General features: G+C 42.2%; 1 protein-coding gene across 2 annotated transcripts in view; it reads right to left on the minus strand.

Annotated features, from left to right (window-relative positions):
- The window catches only part of LOC139749451 (uncharacterized), an 86291-nt gene that overhangs the window by 10348 nt on the left and 58750 nt on the right, over nucleotides 1–17193 (minus strand). For both annotated transcript variants that reach the window (XM_071663327.1, XM_071663328.1), the window contains one exon: nucleotides 9725–9916. In XM_071663327.1, the coding sequence (XP_071519428.1) occupies nucleotides 9725–9916 (192 nt within the window). The remainder of the gene's footprint in view (nucleotides 1–9724; nucleotides 9917–17193) is intronic.

The following is a 17193-nucleotide window of genomic DNA, read 5'->3' on the forward strand; positions in this document are numbered from 1 at the left end:
GTAGTAGTAGTAGGTTGGAACATTAGAAAAACACAATAGGTAATAGTGGTTGGTGAGAACACTAAGTAGAAGCCCCTGAAAACACTGCACTAGAGTTGCCCTCAGCCAGTGACCTGCTAAGGGTGAAATACTACAGACTAAGAAGTGGTACTGGAGTTCACCAATCATGGAGACTTTTGCCATGGCCACTCCCTCATGTGTGTTCCCAAAGGGAACAGGTGTCAGAGATACAGATAGATAGACTGATAGATTCACAGTGGCAGGTATAGGAAAATTCCTGAATCTGTTTCTGGACAAGCACTGGTGAGAGTCTTGGAGTAAGGGTCACGTCTGCAGTCTTTTCAGAAGGGGGGAGGTGAATCAGTTCCTGTTTGCTGATGATGCATTACTGATATCAGTAACAATACAACCAGGTGTCAGAGATTAGAAGAGTGTGTGAAACATGAAAGTTTAAAGTAAATGCAAATAAAAGCAAAGTTATTAGATTTAGCAGTAAGAAGAGACAATTTAGAGGAAGAATTTGAATGAAGAGAACCTAGAGGAAGTGGAACCTTTTAGATACCAGAGAGTGAACACTGAGAAGTGTGTGGAAAGAGAAGTCATTGTTCACTGACAGTAAAAATAAAGACATGTTTGATGGTACAATAGTCCCAACAGTATTTTAAGGATGCAAGGTGTGGGCTCAATATAAGAAAGTAAGATAGGGGGAGAATGTGTTGAAAATGAAATGCATGTGGCCAATAAATGGTGCAAGTGGGGTAGATCAAGTAACAAATGGTAGGGTAAGATAGGAGTTTGGTTGAGAGCTGAAATGAGTGTACTGAAAAGAGGGTATATGTGGTGGAAGGGGAGACTAAAAGGAGATGGAAGAATGCAGGAGAAAATATTTTGAGTGCTTGGGGCTAAACATGTGGGAGGGTTAAGATAAGCAAAAGAGAGAAAACGGGAGCAATCTTGTACATAGGGAGTGATGTGCTATGGACCAAACCCGGGCATATTAAACAACCTAAACCTATTTAGCTAAGAAAAGAGAAGACTAAGAGGTGATCTCATAAAAGTATTCAAAATAATCAAAGGCTATGATAATCTTCTATGATAATCTTGATCTATCAAGCTACTTAAGACTTGATTCATTTGCTTTCATTTGTAGTAATGGGTACAAACTCATGGGCAAACATTTAACTCAAATGAGCTGAAGTACTTTTTCTTCAAGAGGATCATTAACATATGAAAAAAAATGCCATTTAGAGTGCTTAAAAGATGTACTATAGATTCACTTAAGAACAGACTTAATAAATAAATATCATTTGCACCTTCTGAGTCACACTGACAGTTTGCCAGTTATTCAGTTTCTATTATCTGTATGCCTTCTAACTTTTATCACACTAATGTGAGTTTCTGATATCTTCTGCTACAGAAAGAACCTCAAAAGGACACAATGGTCTGTTGTCGTTTGAATTTCTTTTAATCTCTTTAGATTCCTTTTGTACATGAAACGGTCTGGGGAAACCATAGAGAGGTCTGTAGAGCCTGGGTGTTGATAAGAGAATGTGGTTTCAGGGCATCATACATGACAGCAAGAGTGTGGATTTAAGCAAACAAGGCCATTTTTTTCATCTGCTCTTGGCAATAACTTCCTGATGGGATAGGGGAGAAAGAATACTTCCCATATATTCTGTAATTGCCATAGAAGGCGACTAAAGGGGGCAGGAGCAGGGGGCTGGGAAACCCACCTCATTGTACTTAAATTTCTAAAAAGGAAAACAGAAGTTGTCAAGCCAAGAGTGCTCAACCTCCTTGAAGGCTCAGACTGGGATGCCTGAATGTGTGTGGATGTAACCAAGATAAGAAGAAAGGAGAGACAGGTAGTATGCTTTGGCTCCGAATGAAATGAAGCTCAAGGGTAAAGGGGAAGAGTGGTTTGGGAAAGTCTTAGGAGTAAAGTAAGGGGTTGGTGAGAGGACAAGAGCTAAGGAAGGAATAGCACTACTCCTGAAGCTGGAGTTGTGGGAGTATGTGACAGAGTGTAAAAAAAGTAAAAAAGTAACTTCTAGATTGATGTGGGTAAAACTGAAAGTGGATGGAGAGAGGTGGGTGATTATTGGTGCAAATGCACCTGGTCATGAGAAGAAAGATCACGAGAGGCAAGTGATTTGGGAGCAGCTGAGTGAGTGTGTTAGTAGTTTTGATGCACAAGACCGGGTTATAGTGATGGGTGATTTGAATGCAAAGGTGAGTAATGTGGCAGTTGAGGGAATTATTGGTGTACATGGGGTGTTCAGTGTTGCAAATGGGAATGGTGAAGAGCTTGTAGATTTGTGTGCAGAAAAAGGACTAGTGATTGGGAATACCTGGTTTAAAAAGAGAGATATACATAAGTATATAAATAAAGTGTGTAAGACAAGGGAGCAAATGGGAACTTCAGAGAAGGGCGCAAATGGGGAGGTGATAACAAGTAGTGGTGATGCGAGAAGGAGATGGAGTGAGTATTTTGAAGGTTTGTTGAATGTGTTTGATGATAGAGTGGCAGATATAGGGTGTTTTGGTCGAGGTGGTGTGCAAAGTGAGAGGGTTAGGGAAAATGATTTGGTAAACAGAGAAGAGGTAGTAAAAGCTTTGCGGAAGATGAAAGCTGGCAAGGCAGCAGGTTTGGATGGTATTGCAGTGGAATTTATTAAAAAAGGGGGTGACTGTATTGTTGACTGGTTGGTAAGGTTATTTAATGTATGTATGACTCATGGTGAGGTGCCTGAGGATAGGCGGAATGCGTGCAGAGTGCCATTGTACAACGGCAAAGGGGATAAGAGTGAGTGCTCAAATTACAGAGGTATAAGTTTGAGTATTCCTGGTAAATTATATGGGAGGGTATTGATTGAGAGGGTGAAGGCATGTACAGAGCATCAGATTGGGGAAGAGCAGTGTGGTTTCAGAAGTGGTAGAGGATGTGTGGATCAGGTGTTTGCTTTGAAGAATGTATGTGAGAAATACTTAGAAAAGCAAATGGATTTGTATGTAGCATTTATGGATCTGGAGAAGGCATATGATAGAGTTGATAGAGATGCTCTGTGGAAGGTATTAAGAATATATGGTGTGGGAGGCAAGTTATTAGAAGCAGTGAAAAGTTTTTATCGAGGATGTAAGGCATGTGTACGTGTAGGAAGAGAGGAAAGTGATTGGTTCTCAGTGAATGTAGGTTTGCGGCAGGGGTGTGTGATGTCTCCATGGTTGTTTAATTTGTTTATGGATGGGGTTGTTAGGGAGGTGAATGCAAGAGTTTTGGAAAGAGGGGCAAGTATGAAGTCTGTTGGGGATGAGAGAGCTTGGGAAGTGAGTCAGTTGTTGTTCGCTGATGATACAGCGCTGGTGGCTGATTCATGTGAGAAACTGCAGAAGCTGGTGACTGAGTTTGGTAAAGTGTGTGGAAGAAGAAAGTTAAGAGTAAATGTGAATAAGAGCAAGGTTATTAGGTACAGTAGGGTTGAGGGTCAAGTCAATTGGGAGGTGAGTTTGAATGGAGAAAAACTGGAGGAAGTAAAGTGTTTTAGATATCTGGGAGTGGATCTGGCAGCGGATGGAACCATGGAAGCGGAAGTGGATCATAGGATGGGGGAGGGGGCGAAAATTCTGGGAGCCTTGAAGAATGTGTGGAAGTCGAGAACATTATCTCGGAAAGCAAAAATGGGTATGTTTGAAGGAATAGTGGTTCCAACAATGTTGTATGGTTGCGAGGCGTGGGCTATGGATAGAGTGGTGCACAGGAGGATGGATGTGCTGGAAATGAGATGTTTGAGGACAATGTGTGGTGTGAGGTGGTTTGATCGAGTAAGTAACGTAAGGGTAAGAGAGATGTGTGGAAATAAAAAGAGCGTGGTTGAGAGAGCAGAAGAGGGTGTTTTGAAATGGTTTGGGCACATGGAGAGAATGAGTGAGGAAAGATTGACCAAGAGGATATATGTGTCGGAGGTGGAGGGAACAAGGAGAAGAGGGAGACCAAATTGGAGGTGGAAAGATGGAGTGAAAAAGATTTTGTGTGATCGGGGCCTGAACATGCAGGAGGGTGAAAGGAGGGCAAGGAATAGAGTGAATTGGAGCAATGTGGTATACCGGGGTTGACGTGCTGTCAGTGGATTGAATCAGGGCATGTGAAGCGTCTGGGGTAAACCATGGAAAGCTGTGTAGGTATGTATATTTGCGTGTGTGGACGTATGTATATACATGTGTATGGGGGTGGGTTGGGCCATTTCTTTCGTCTGTTTCCTTGCGCTACCTCGCAAATGCGGGAGACAGCGACAAAGCAAAAAAAAAAAAAAAATACATAAGTATATGTACGTAACTAGGAGAGATGGCCAGAGAGCATTACTGGATTACGTGTAAATTGATAAGCGTGCGAAAGAGAGACTTTTGGATGTTAATGTGCTGAGAGGTGCAACTGGAGGGAAGTCTGATCATTATCTTGTGGAGGCAAAGGTGAAGATTTGTAGAGGTTTTCAAAAAAGAAGAGAGAATTTGGGGAGACGAGAGTGGTGAGAGTAAGTGAGCTTGGGAAGGAGACTTGTGTGAGAAAATACCAGGAGAGACTGAGTGCAGAATGGAAAAAGGTGAGAGCAAAGGACGTGAGGGAATTAGGGGAAGAATGGGATATATTTAGGGTAGCAGCTATGGCTTGCGCAAAAGAAGCTTGTGGCATGAAAGGCGTGGTAGCTGGGCAGATTATAAAGGGTAGTGAGTGGTGGGACGAAGAAGTAAGATTATTGGTGAAAGAGGAGAGAGAGGCATTTGGACAAATTTTGCAGGGAAATAGTGCAAATGACTGGGAGATGTATAAAAGAAAGAGGCAGCTCAAGAGAATGGTGCAAGAGGAGAAAAAAGGGCAAATGAGAGAGTGTCATTAAATTTTAGGGAGAATAAAAAGATGTTTTGGAATAAAGTGTGTAAGACAAGAGAACAAATGGAAACATCAGTGAAGGGGGCTAATGGCAAGGTGATAACAAGAATTGGTGATGTGAGAAGATTGAGTGAGTATTTTGAAGGTTTGTTGAATGTGTTAGAATATAAAGATACAGGGTGTTTTGGATGAGGTGGTGTGCAAAATGAGAGGGTTAGGGAGAATGATTTGGTAAACAGAGAAGAGGTAGTAAAAGCTTTGCAGAAGATGAACGCTGGCAAGGCAGCAGGTTTGGATGGTATTGCAGTGGAATTTATCAAAAAAGGGGGTGACTGTGATGTTGTCTGGTTGGTAAGGATATTTAATGTAAGTATGACTCATGGTGAGGTGCCTGAGGATTGGCGGAATGCATGCATAGTGCCATTGTACAAAGGCCAAGGGGATAAGAGTGAGTGCTCAAATTACAGAGGTATAAGTTTGTTGAGTATTCCTGGGAAATTATATGGGAGGGCATTGATTGAGAGGGTGAAGGCATGTACAGAACATCAGATTGGGGAAGAGCAGTATGGTTTCAGAAGTGGTAGAGGAGGTGTGGATCAGGTGTTTGCTTTGAAAAATGTATGTGAGAAATACTTAGAAAAGCAAATGGATTTGTATGGAAGCAGAAGTGAATCATAGGGTGGGGGAGGGGGGCGAAAATTCTGGAAGCCTTGAAAAATGTGTGGAAGTCAAGAACATTATCTCGGAAAGCAAAAATGGGTATGTTTGAAGGAATAGTGGTTCCAACAATGTTGTATGGTTGTGAGGCGTGGGTTATGGATAGAGTTGTGCGCAGGAGGGTAGTTGTGCTGGAAATGAGATGTTTGAGGACAATATGTGGTGTGAGGTGGTTTGATCGAGTAAGTAATGTAAGGGTAAGAGAGATGTGTGGTAATAAAAAGAGTGTGGTTGAGAGAGCAGAAGAGGGTGTTTTGAAATGGTTTGGTCACATGGAGAGAATGAGTGAGGAAAGATTGACAAAGAGGACATATGTGTCAGAGGTGGAGGGAACGAGGAGAAGTGGGAAACCAAATTGGAGGTGGAAAGATGGAGTGAAAAAGACTTTGAGTGATCGGGGCCTGAACATGCAGGAGGGTGAAAGGCGTGCAAGGAATAGAGTGAATTGGAACGATGTGGTATACCGGGGTTGATGTGCTGTCAATGGATTGAACCAAGGCATGTGAAGCGTCTGGGGCAAACCATGGAAAGTTCTGTGGGGCCTGGATGTGAAAAGGGAGCTGTGGTTTCGGTGCATTATTACATGACAGCTAGAGAGTGTGAACGAATGGGGCCTTTGTTGTCTTTCCTAGCGCTACCTCGCACACATGAGGGTGGGGATGGGGATGGGGGGGGGGGGGGGTGGGGGGGGGGGGGGGGGGGGGGGGGGGGGGTTATTCCATGTGTGGCAAGGTGGCGATGGGAATGTATAAAGGCAGACAGTATGAATCATGTACATGTGTATATATGTATATGTCTGTGCGTGTATATATATGTATACATTGAGATGTATAGGTATGTATATTTGCATGTGTGGACGTGTATGTATATAGATATGTATGTGGGTGGGTTGGGCCATTCTTTTGTCTGTTTCCTTGCGCTACCTCGCTAACGCGGGAGACAGCGACAAAGCAAAATAAATATAAATAAATAATAAATTTATGGATCTATAGAAGGCATATGATAGAGTTGATAGAGATGCTCTGTGGAAGGTATTAAAAGTATATGGTGTGGGAGGAAAGTTGTTAGAAGCAGTGAAAAGTTTTTATCGAGGATGTAAGGCATGTGTGCGAGTGGGAAGAGAGGAAAGTGATTGGTTCTCAGTGAATGTTGGTTTGTGGCAGGGTTTCGTGATGTCTCCATGGTTGTTTAATTTGTTTGTGGATGGGGTTGTTAGGGAGGTGAATGCAAGAGTTTTGGAGAGAGGGGCAAATATACAGTCTGTTGTGGATGAGGGAGCTTGGGAACTTGTTGTTTGCTGATGATACAGCAATGGTGGCTGATTCGGGTGAGAAACTGCAGAAGCTGGTGACTGAGTTTGGTAAAAAGTGTGAAAGAAAAAAGCTGAGAGTAAATGTGAATAAGAGCAAGATTATCAGGTACAGTAGGGTTAAGGGACAAGTCAATTGGGAGATAAGTTTGAAGGAGAAAAACTGGAGGAAGTGAAGTTTTAGATATCTGGGAGTGGATTTATCAGCAGATGGGGAGGGGGTGAAAGTTCTGGAAACGTTGAAAAATATGTGGAAGGCGAGAACATTATCTCGGAAAGCAAAAATGGATATGTTTGAAGGAATAGTGGTTCCAACAATATTATATGGTTGCGATGCATGGGATATAGATAGAGTTGTGCGGAGGAGGGTGGATGTGTTGGAAATGAGATGTTTTAGGAAAATATGCGGTGTGAGGTGACTTGATTGAGTGACTAGTGAAAGGGTAAGAGAGATGTGTGTTAATAAAAGGAGTGTGGTTGAGACAGCAGGTGTTTTGCAATGGTTTGGTCACATGGAGAGAATGAGTGAGGAAAGATTGACAAAGAGGATATATGTGTCAGAAGTGGAGGGAACAAGAAGTGGGAGACCAAATTGGAGGTGGAAAGACGGAGCAATCAGGGCCTGAACATGATTGAGGGAGAAAGGCGTGCAAGGAATAGAGTGAATTGGAACGATGTGGTATACCTTGGTCAACATGCAGTCAATGGATTGAACCAGGGCATGTGAAGCATCTGGGGTAAACCATGGAAAGTTTTGTGGGGCCTGGATGTGGAAAGGGAGCTGTGGTTTTGGTGCATTATACATGAGAGCTAGAGACTGAGTGTGAGCGAATGTGACCTTTGATGTTCTCCTAGCGCTACCTCATGCGCATGCGGGGGGGAGGGGGTTGTCATTTCATGTGTGGTGGGGTGGCGACAGGAATGAATAAAGGCAGCAAGTATGATTTATGCACATATGAGTGCTCAAATTACTGAGGTATAAGTTCGTTGAGTATTCCTGGGAAATTATATTGAGAGGGTGAAGGCATGTACAGAGCATCAGATTGGGGAAGAGCAGTATGGTTTCAGAAGTGGTAGAGGATGTGTGGATCAGGTGCTTGCTTTGAAAAATGTATGTGAGAAATACTTAGAAAAGCAAATGGATTTGTATGTAGCATTTATGAATCTGGAGAAGGCATATGATAGAGTTGATAGAGATGCTCTGTGGAAGGTATTAAGAATATATGGTGTGGGAGGTAGGTTGTCAGAAGCAGTGAAAAGTTTTTATCGAGGATGTAAGGCATGTGTACGTGTAGGAAGAGAGGAAAGTGATTGGTTCTCAGTGAATGTTACTTTATGGCAGGGGTGCGTGATGTCTCCATGATTGTTTAATTTGTTTATGGATGGGGTTGTTAGGGAGGTGAATGCAAGAGTTTTGGAGAGACAGGCAAGTATGCAGTCTGTTGTGGATGAGAGAGCTTGGGAAGTGAGTCAGTTGTTGTTCGCTGATGATACAGTGATGGTGGCTGATTCGGGTGAGAAACTGCAGAAGCTGGTGACATACTCTCTTCAATTTTGAAAATCTCCACAAATCTTCACCTTTGCCTCCACAAGGTAGTCATCATCAGACATCCCACCAACTGCCCCTCTCAGAGAATTTACATCCAAAGTCTCTCTTTTACACGCCTATCAATTTGCCCCTCTCAGTACATTCACATACAAAAGTCTCTCTTTTACACACCTATCAATTAATACGTAATCCAGTCATACCTGTTGACCATCTCTCCTACTCACGTATGTAAACTTGTGTATATCTCTCTTTTTAAACCAGGTATTCCCAATCACCAGTCTTTTTGCAGCACATAAATCCACAAGAACTTCACCAATTCCATTTACAACTCTGAATACCCATGTGCCCTAATTATACCCTCAACTACCACATTACTCACCTTCACATTCACATCACCCATCTCTAATACCCAGTCTCATGCACCAAAACTGATGACACACTCACTCAGCTGCTCCCAAAACACTTGCCTCTCATGATCTTTCTTCTCATGACCAGGTGCATAAGCACCAATAATCACCCATCTCTCGCCATCCACTTTCAGTTTTACCCAAATCAATCTAGAATTTACTTCCTTACACTCCCACAACTCCTGCTTGTGTAGTGCTACTCCTTCCTCAGCTCTTGTCCTCTCACCAACCCCTGACTTTACTCAAAAGACACTTCTAAACCATTCCTTCCCTTTACCCTTGAGCTTTGTTTCACTCAGAGCCAGAACATCCAGGTTTCTTTATTCAAACATAGGCATATCTCTCCTTTCTTCTCATCTTGGTTACATCCACACACATTCAGAAATCCCAACCTGAGCCTTCAAGTAAGATGGGCACTCCCTGCTTGACTTTTTCCTTTGCATGCTCTTTAAGAAATCGAAATAAAAGAAAGGGAGGGTTCCCAGCCACACACGGGCAGAACTACGACACCTTCAAATATACCCATTTTCACCCTCCCAGATCGCAAACTCTCTTTCCATATACTCTTCAGGCTCCCAGAACCTTAGCCCCCTCTTTCATCCTATGATTCTTTTTCACTCCCTTGGTTCAATTTGTTGTCATGTCCATTCCCAGGTATCTAAAACAATTCACTTCCACCGAAATTTCTTCATAGGAAGTCACACCCCCAACTGACCTCTCTCTCTACCCTCCTAAACCTAATAACTTTGCTTATTACTCTACTATCCTCCTTTCTCATCTTCTGAACTGTCACCAACTTCTGCAATAATTAAAAAACATTTAAAGGACCAAGATACATTTGAGAAAAGGCTACTCACTCAAAAATTCACCACACAAAAATGTTTTTTCAACAAGCTTCCTTTTCCGTTTCCGGGCTTCTTTATCTAAGAGATCCACTGACTCTGGCTGTGGAGTGGCTGGTATATCTTCATCAGAATCAGACTCAATACGAAGAGGTTCTGGTGGCGGTGGGCTGGGAACTAAGACCAATTCCTCCTCACAATGGTCCTCTGTTGGTAAGTTCTACTGTTATTAATAAAGCTACAAACTGCTATAAATTGTCCTGTAAATTATCATACTTAATCGCTGTCTCCTGCATTAGCGAAGTAGCACAAAGAAACAAACAAAAGAAATGGCCTAACTCACCCACATACACATGTATATACATAAATACCCACACACACACATATACATATACATACACTTCAACGTATACATACATATACATATATACACATTCACATTTGCTACCCCCATCCATTCCCATTGCCACCCCGCCACACATGAAACAACATCCCTCCAAAGGTAGACCTAGAAAAAGACACAAAAGGCCACACACGTTCACACTCAGTCTCTAGCTGTCATGTGTAATGCACCGAAATCACAGCTCCCTTTCCATATCCAGGCCCCACAAAACTTTCCATGGTTTACCCCAGACACTTCACATGCCGTGGTTCAATCCACTGAAAGCACATCGACACCAATATACCAAATCATTCCAATTCATTCTATTCCTTGCATGCCTTTCACCCTCCTGTATGCTTATGCCCCAACTGCTCAAAATCTTTTTCACTTCATCCTTCCACCTCCAATTTGGTCTCCTGCTTCTCCTCATTCCCTATACCTCTGACACATACATCCTCTTTGTCAATCTTTCCTTACTCATTCTCTCCATGAGACCAAACTATTTCAACACACCCTCTTCTGCTCTCTCAACCACACTCTTTTTATTACCACACGTCTTTCTTACCCTTTCATTTCTCACTCGTTCAAACCACCTCACAAAACATACAAGTAAACCACCAAATTTCTGGCATCTGATGGTTCAGCACCTCCTTTAGTCCAGACAAAATTACATGAGGGACCTTGAAATTACCGCGGCCACCAGGCTAGCTTACTGCGTGGCAACAGATGGCATTGTGTGTAGGGCACACTTATTTACATTCTTTACACTGGACTTGGTGGTGATACCGCAATTCTTACCTTATTTTGCTTAAATCTAACCCTAGCTATGGCTTCTAAGACATATGAGTGTCAGTTGTGGTGACAAACGTAAACACCAGAACATATCAATCCAAGATAAAGTAAAACTATTGTAAAAAATGGACTGTGGTGTTTCCGTGCGTAAACTTTGTGACATCCACAGTATTGGTTCATCAACTGGTTATGATACAAAGAAGCAAAGGGAGAAAATATTGAAATTCTATGCAGACAGCGATTCCAAGAAGCAAATGACGATTATGAAAACTTTGAAAGATGGTAAGAGTATGGAGCACGATCAAGTGATGATAGAATGGTTTCAACAGCGTTGGAGTGATGGAGTGGACTTGTCAGGTGGCATGATAATGGACCATGCTAAGTTGTTGACCATGCTAAGAACTTAAATTAAAACATGCATGACTACAGTAAAAAAGATTCAAGAAGCGTCATGGAATTTCCATGAATAAAGTTGTGCGGAGAAAAGCAAACCACAAAGGAGCTGCCAAGTATGTGGAGGAATTAGCAAAACTCCTAGCTGACAAGCACCTCAGCCCTGAGCAGGTGCATAATGTATCTATTTATTTCTATCATTTATTTTGCTTTGTCGCTGTCTCCCGCATTAGCGAGGTAGCGCATGGAAACAGACGAAAGAATGGCCAAACCCATCCACACACACATGTATATACATACACGTCCACACACGCAAATATACATACCTATACATCTCAAAGTATACATATATATACACACACAGACATATACATATATACACATGTACATAATTCATTCTGTCTGCCTCTATTCATTCCCATCGCCAACCCGCCACACATGAAATAACAACCCCCTCCCCCCCTCATGTGCGCGAGGTAGCGCTAGGAAAAGACAACAAAGGCCACATTCGTTCACACTCAGTCTCTAACAGTCATGTAATAATGCACCGAAACCACAGCTCCCTTTCCACATCCAGGCCCCACAGAACTTTCCATGGTTTACATGGTTTATTCATTTTATATTTAATATGTTTAATTTAAATTTCAAGCAGTCCATGGTATACTTTAGACACATGGGAATTGTACAATTAGTGGGTTAGAGGTGCATTGATAAATCATCATTACATGACCACGGTTGATCCGGCAAAATGGTTAATTCGGCAAGGCTTTGGAACCAAGAGTGCCAGGAAATCGGTAGTGTACCTGTATTGTCCTCAAACATTTCATTTCCAACGCATTCACCTTCCTCCACACAACCCTATCTATAGCCCATACCTCACAATCATATAATATTGTTGGAACCACTATTCCTTCAAATATAGCCATTTTTGCTTTCCACGATAATGTTCTCGCCTTCCACTCATTTTTCAATGCTCCCAGAACTTTCACCCCCTCCCCCACCCTGTGACTCGCTTCCACTTCCATGGTTCCATCCACTGCCAGATCCATTCCCAGATATCTAAAACACTTCACTTCCTCCAGTTTTTCTCCATTCAAACTTACCTCCCAATCAACTTATCCCTCAACCCTACTGAACCTAATAATCTTGTTCTTATTCACATTTACTCAAGGCTTTCTTTCACACACTTTACCAAACTCAGTCACCAACTTCTGCAGTTTCTCACACGAATCAGCCATCAGCACTGTATCATCAGCGAACAACAACCGACTCACTTCCGAAGCCCTCTCATCCACAACAGACTGCATGCTTGCACCTCTCTCCAAAACTCTTGCATTCACTTCCCTAAAAACCCCAATCCATAAACAAATTAAACAACCATGGAGACATCATGCACCCCTGACGCAAACCGACATGCACTGGGAACCAATCACTTTCCTATCTTCCTACTCATACAAATGCCTTACATCCTTGGTAAAACCTTTTCACTGCTTCTAGCAACTTACCTCCCACACCATATACCCTTAATACCTTCCACAAAGTATTTCTATCAACACTATCACATGCCTTCTCCAGATCCATAAATACTACGTAAAAATCCATCTGTTTTTCTAAGTATTTCTCACATACATTCTTCAAAGCAAACACCTGATCCACACATCCTCTAACACTTCTGAAACCACACTGCTCTTGCCTAATCTGTACATGCCTACACTCTTTTAATCAATACCCTCCAATATAATTTCCCAGGAATACTCAACAAACTTATACCTCTGTAATTTGAGTACTCACTCTTATCCCCTTTGCCTTTATACAATGGCACTATGCATGCATTCTGCCAATCCTCGGGCACTTCACCATGAGCCATACATACATTAATATCCTCACCAATCAGTCAACAACACAGTCACCCCCTTTTCAATAAATTCCACTGCAATACCTTCCAAACCCGCTGCTTTGGCGGCTTTCATCTTCCGCAAAGCTTTTACTACCTCTTCTCTGTTTACCAAATCATTTTCCCTGACCCTCTCACTCCGCACACCACCTTGACCAAAACACTCTATATCTGCCACTCTATCATCTAACACATTCAACAAACCTTCAAAATACTCACTCCATCTCTTTCTCACTTCACCACTACTTTTTATTACCTCCCATTAGCACCCTTCACCAATGTTCCCATTTGTCTTCTTGTCTTACGCACTTTATGTGCCTCCTTCCAAAACATCTTTTTATTCTCCCTAAAATTTAATGATACTCTCACCTCAACTCTCATTTGCCCTCTTTTTCACCTCTTGCACCTTTCTCTTGACCTTCAGCCTCTTTCTTTTATACATCTCCCAGTCATTTGCATTATTTCTCAGCAAAAATCATCCAAATGCTTCTCTATTCTCTTTCACTAATAATCTTACTTCTTCATCCCACCACTCACTACCCTTTCTAATCTGCCAAGCTCCCACGCTATTCATGCCACAAGCATCTTTTGTGCAAGCCATCACTGTTCCCCTAAATACATCCCATTCCTCCCCCACTCCCCTTACGTCCTTTGCTCTCTCCTTTTTCCTTTCTGCATTCAGTCTCTCCTGGTACTTCCTCACACAAGTCTCCTTCCCAAACTCACTTACTCTCACCAATTTCTTCACCACAACATCTCTCTTCTTTTCTGAAAAACTTTACAAATCTTCACCTTCGCCTCCACAAGATAATGATCAGACATCCCTCCAGTTGCACCTCTCAGCACATTAATATCCAAAAGTCTCTCTTTCACGCACCTATCAATTAACAACTGATCCAATAACGTTCTCTTGACGTCTCTCCTACTTACATACCTATACTTATGTATATCTCTTTTTAAACCAGGTATTCCCAATCACCAGTCCTTTTTCAGCAAATAAATCTACAAGCTCTTCACCATTTCCATTTACATCACTAAACACCCCATGTACACCAATTATTCCCTCAACTGCCACATTACTTACCTTTGCATTCAAATCACCCATCACTATAACCCGGTCTTATGCATGAAAACTACTAACACACTCACTCAGTTGCTCCTAAAACACTTGCCTCTCATGATCTTTCTTCTCATGCCTAGGTACATATGCACCAATAATCACCCTTCTCTCGCCATCCACTTTCAGTTTTACCCATATCAATCTAGAGTTTACTTTCTTACACTCTATCACATACTCCCACCACTCCTGTTTCATGGGTAGTGCTACTCCTTCCCTTGCTCTTGTCCTCTGACTAAACCCTGACTTTACTCCAAAGACATTTCCAAACCACTCTTCCCCTTTACCCTTGAGCTTCGTTTCACTACATCCACACACATTTAGACACCCCAATCTGAGCCTTTGAGGAGGATGAGCACTCCTCATGTGACTCCTCCTTATATCTAGATCCCTGCTGTTCAAACAAACTCTTATCTTCTAGTTATGAACAATATTGCCATGGCTACACCCTTGAGGTAGTTCCAGTTGGAACATGCATCAGATATAGATAGATAGATATCTAATTATTACATTACAGATAAGGCTGGAAAGAGGAGGGTGGATGTGTTGGAGATGAAATGTTTGAGGACAATATGTGATGTGAGATAGTTTGATCAAGCAAGTAATGTATGGGTAAAGGAAGATGTATGGTAATAAGAAGTGTGCTTCTGAGAGAGCTGAAGAGGATCTGCTAAAATGGTTTAGACATATGGAGAGAGTGAAAGAAGAAAGGCTGACAGAAAGGATATTTGTGTTAAAAGTGGAGGGAACAAGGAGAGCAACTGGGGCCTGAACATGCAGGAGGGTGAAAGGCATGCAAGGGATATTGTGAATTGGAATGATGTGGTATACTGGGGTAAAGAGTTATCAATGGAGTGAATCAGAGTATGTGAAGCAACTAGGGTAAAACCATGGAAAAATCTGTGGGGCCTGGTTCTAGATAAGGTGCTGTAGTTTTGATACATTATACATATCAGCTAGAGAATGAATGTGAACAGATGCAGCCTTTCTTCATCTGTTCCAGGCGCTAACTCGTTAACACAGGAAACAGCGATCAAGTACGTAAAAAAAACATTACTCTCCTCCAAATTTATTGGAGTGGATTAGGTACATACAATCTTCACTACATCACCCATGCACATTCTCAATGAATGCCCACTATGGTAAAATGAACATGGACTTCCACACTTATGTAAGTGCTTCTTACTTTTTTACTTTGCACAATGGGGATAGGGGAGAAAGAATACTTCCCACGCATTCCTCACATGTCATAGAAGGCGACTAAAGGGGACGCGAGCGGGGGCATAGAAACCCTCCCTTCCTTGTATTTTAGCTTTCTAAACGGGGAAACAGAAGGAGTCATGCAGGGAGTGCTCATCCTCCTCAAAGGCTCAGATTGGGGTGTCTAAATGTGTGTGGATGTAACCAAGATGAGAAAAAAGGAGAGATGGGTAGTATGTTTGAGGAAAGGAACCTGAGTGTTTTGGCTCTGAGTGAAACAAAGCTCAAGGGTAAAGGGGAAGAGTGGTTTGGGAATGTCTTGGGAGTAAAGTCAGAGGTTAGTGAGAAGACAAGAGCAAGGGAAGGAGTAGCACTACCCATGAAACAGGAGTGGTGGGAGTATGTGACAGAGTGTAAGAAAGTAAACTCTAGATTGATATGGGTAAAACTGAAAGTGGATGGCGAGAGATGGGTGATTATTGGTGCATATGTACCTAGGCATGAGAAGAAAGATCATGAGAGGCAAGTGTTTTAGGAGCAACTGAGTGAGTGTGTTAGTAGTTTTCATGCATAAGACCGGGTTATAGTGATGGGTGATTTGAATGCAAAGGTAAGTAATGTGGCAGTTGAGGGAATAATTGGTGTACATGGGGTGTTTAGTGATGTAAATGGAAATGGTGAAGAGCTTGTAGATTTATGTGCTGAAAAAGGAGTGGTGATTGGGAATACCTGGTTTAAAAAGAGATATACATAAGTATAGGTATGTAAGTAGGAGAGATGGCCAGAGAGCGTTATTGGATTACGTGTTACTTGACAGGCGCGTGAGACAGACTTTTGGATGTTAATGTGCTGAGAGGTGCAACTGGAGGGATGTCTGATCATTATCTTGTGGAGGCAAAGGTGAAGATTTGTAGAGGTTTTCAGAAAAGAAGAATGTTGGGGTGAAGAAAGTGGTGAGATCAAAGGACATAAGGGGAGTGGGGGAGGAATGGGATGTATTTAGGGAAGCAGTGATGGCTTGTGCAAAAGATGCTTGAGGCATGAGAAGCGTGGGAGGTGGGCAGATTAGAAAGGGTAGTGAGTGGTGGGATGAAGAAGTAAGATTATTAGTGAAAGACGAGAGAGAGGCATTTGGACGATTTTTGCAAGGAAATAATGCAAATGACTGGGAGATGTATGAAAGAAAGAGGCAGTAGGTCAAGAGAAAGGTGCAAGAGGCGAAAAAGAGGGCAAATCAGAGTTGGGGTGAGAGAGTATCATTAAATTTTAGGGAGAATAAAAAGATGTTTTGGAAGGAGGTAAATACAGTGTGTAAGACAAGGGAACAAATGGTAACATCAGTGAAGGGGGGGCTAATGGGGAGGTGATAACAAGTAGTGGTGATATGAGAAGGAGATGGAGTAAGTATTTTGAAGGTTTGTTGAATGTGTTTGATGATGGAGTGGCAGACATAGGGTGTTTTGGTTGAGGTGGAGTGCAGAGTGAAAGAGAGAATGATTTGGTAAACATAGAAGAGGTAGTAAAAGCCTTGCAGAGAATGAAAGCCGGCAAGGCAGCGGGTTTGGATGGTATTGCAGTGGAATTTATTAAAAAGGGGGTGACTGTATTGTTGACTGGTTGGTAAGATTATTTAATGTATGTATGACTCATGGTGAGGTCTGAGGACTGGCAGAATGCTTGGATAGTGACATTGTACGAAGGCAAAG

This window comes from Panulirus ornatus, chromosome 7 (genome assembly GCF_036320965.1).
Source record: "Panulirus ornatus isolate Po-2019 chromosome 7, ASM3632096v1, whole genome shotgun sequence".
Lineage (NCBI taxonomy): Eukaryota > Metazoa > Arthropoda > Malacostraca > Decapoda > Palinuridae > Panulirus > Panulirus ornatus.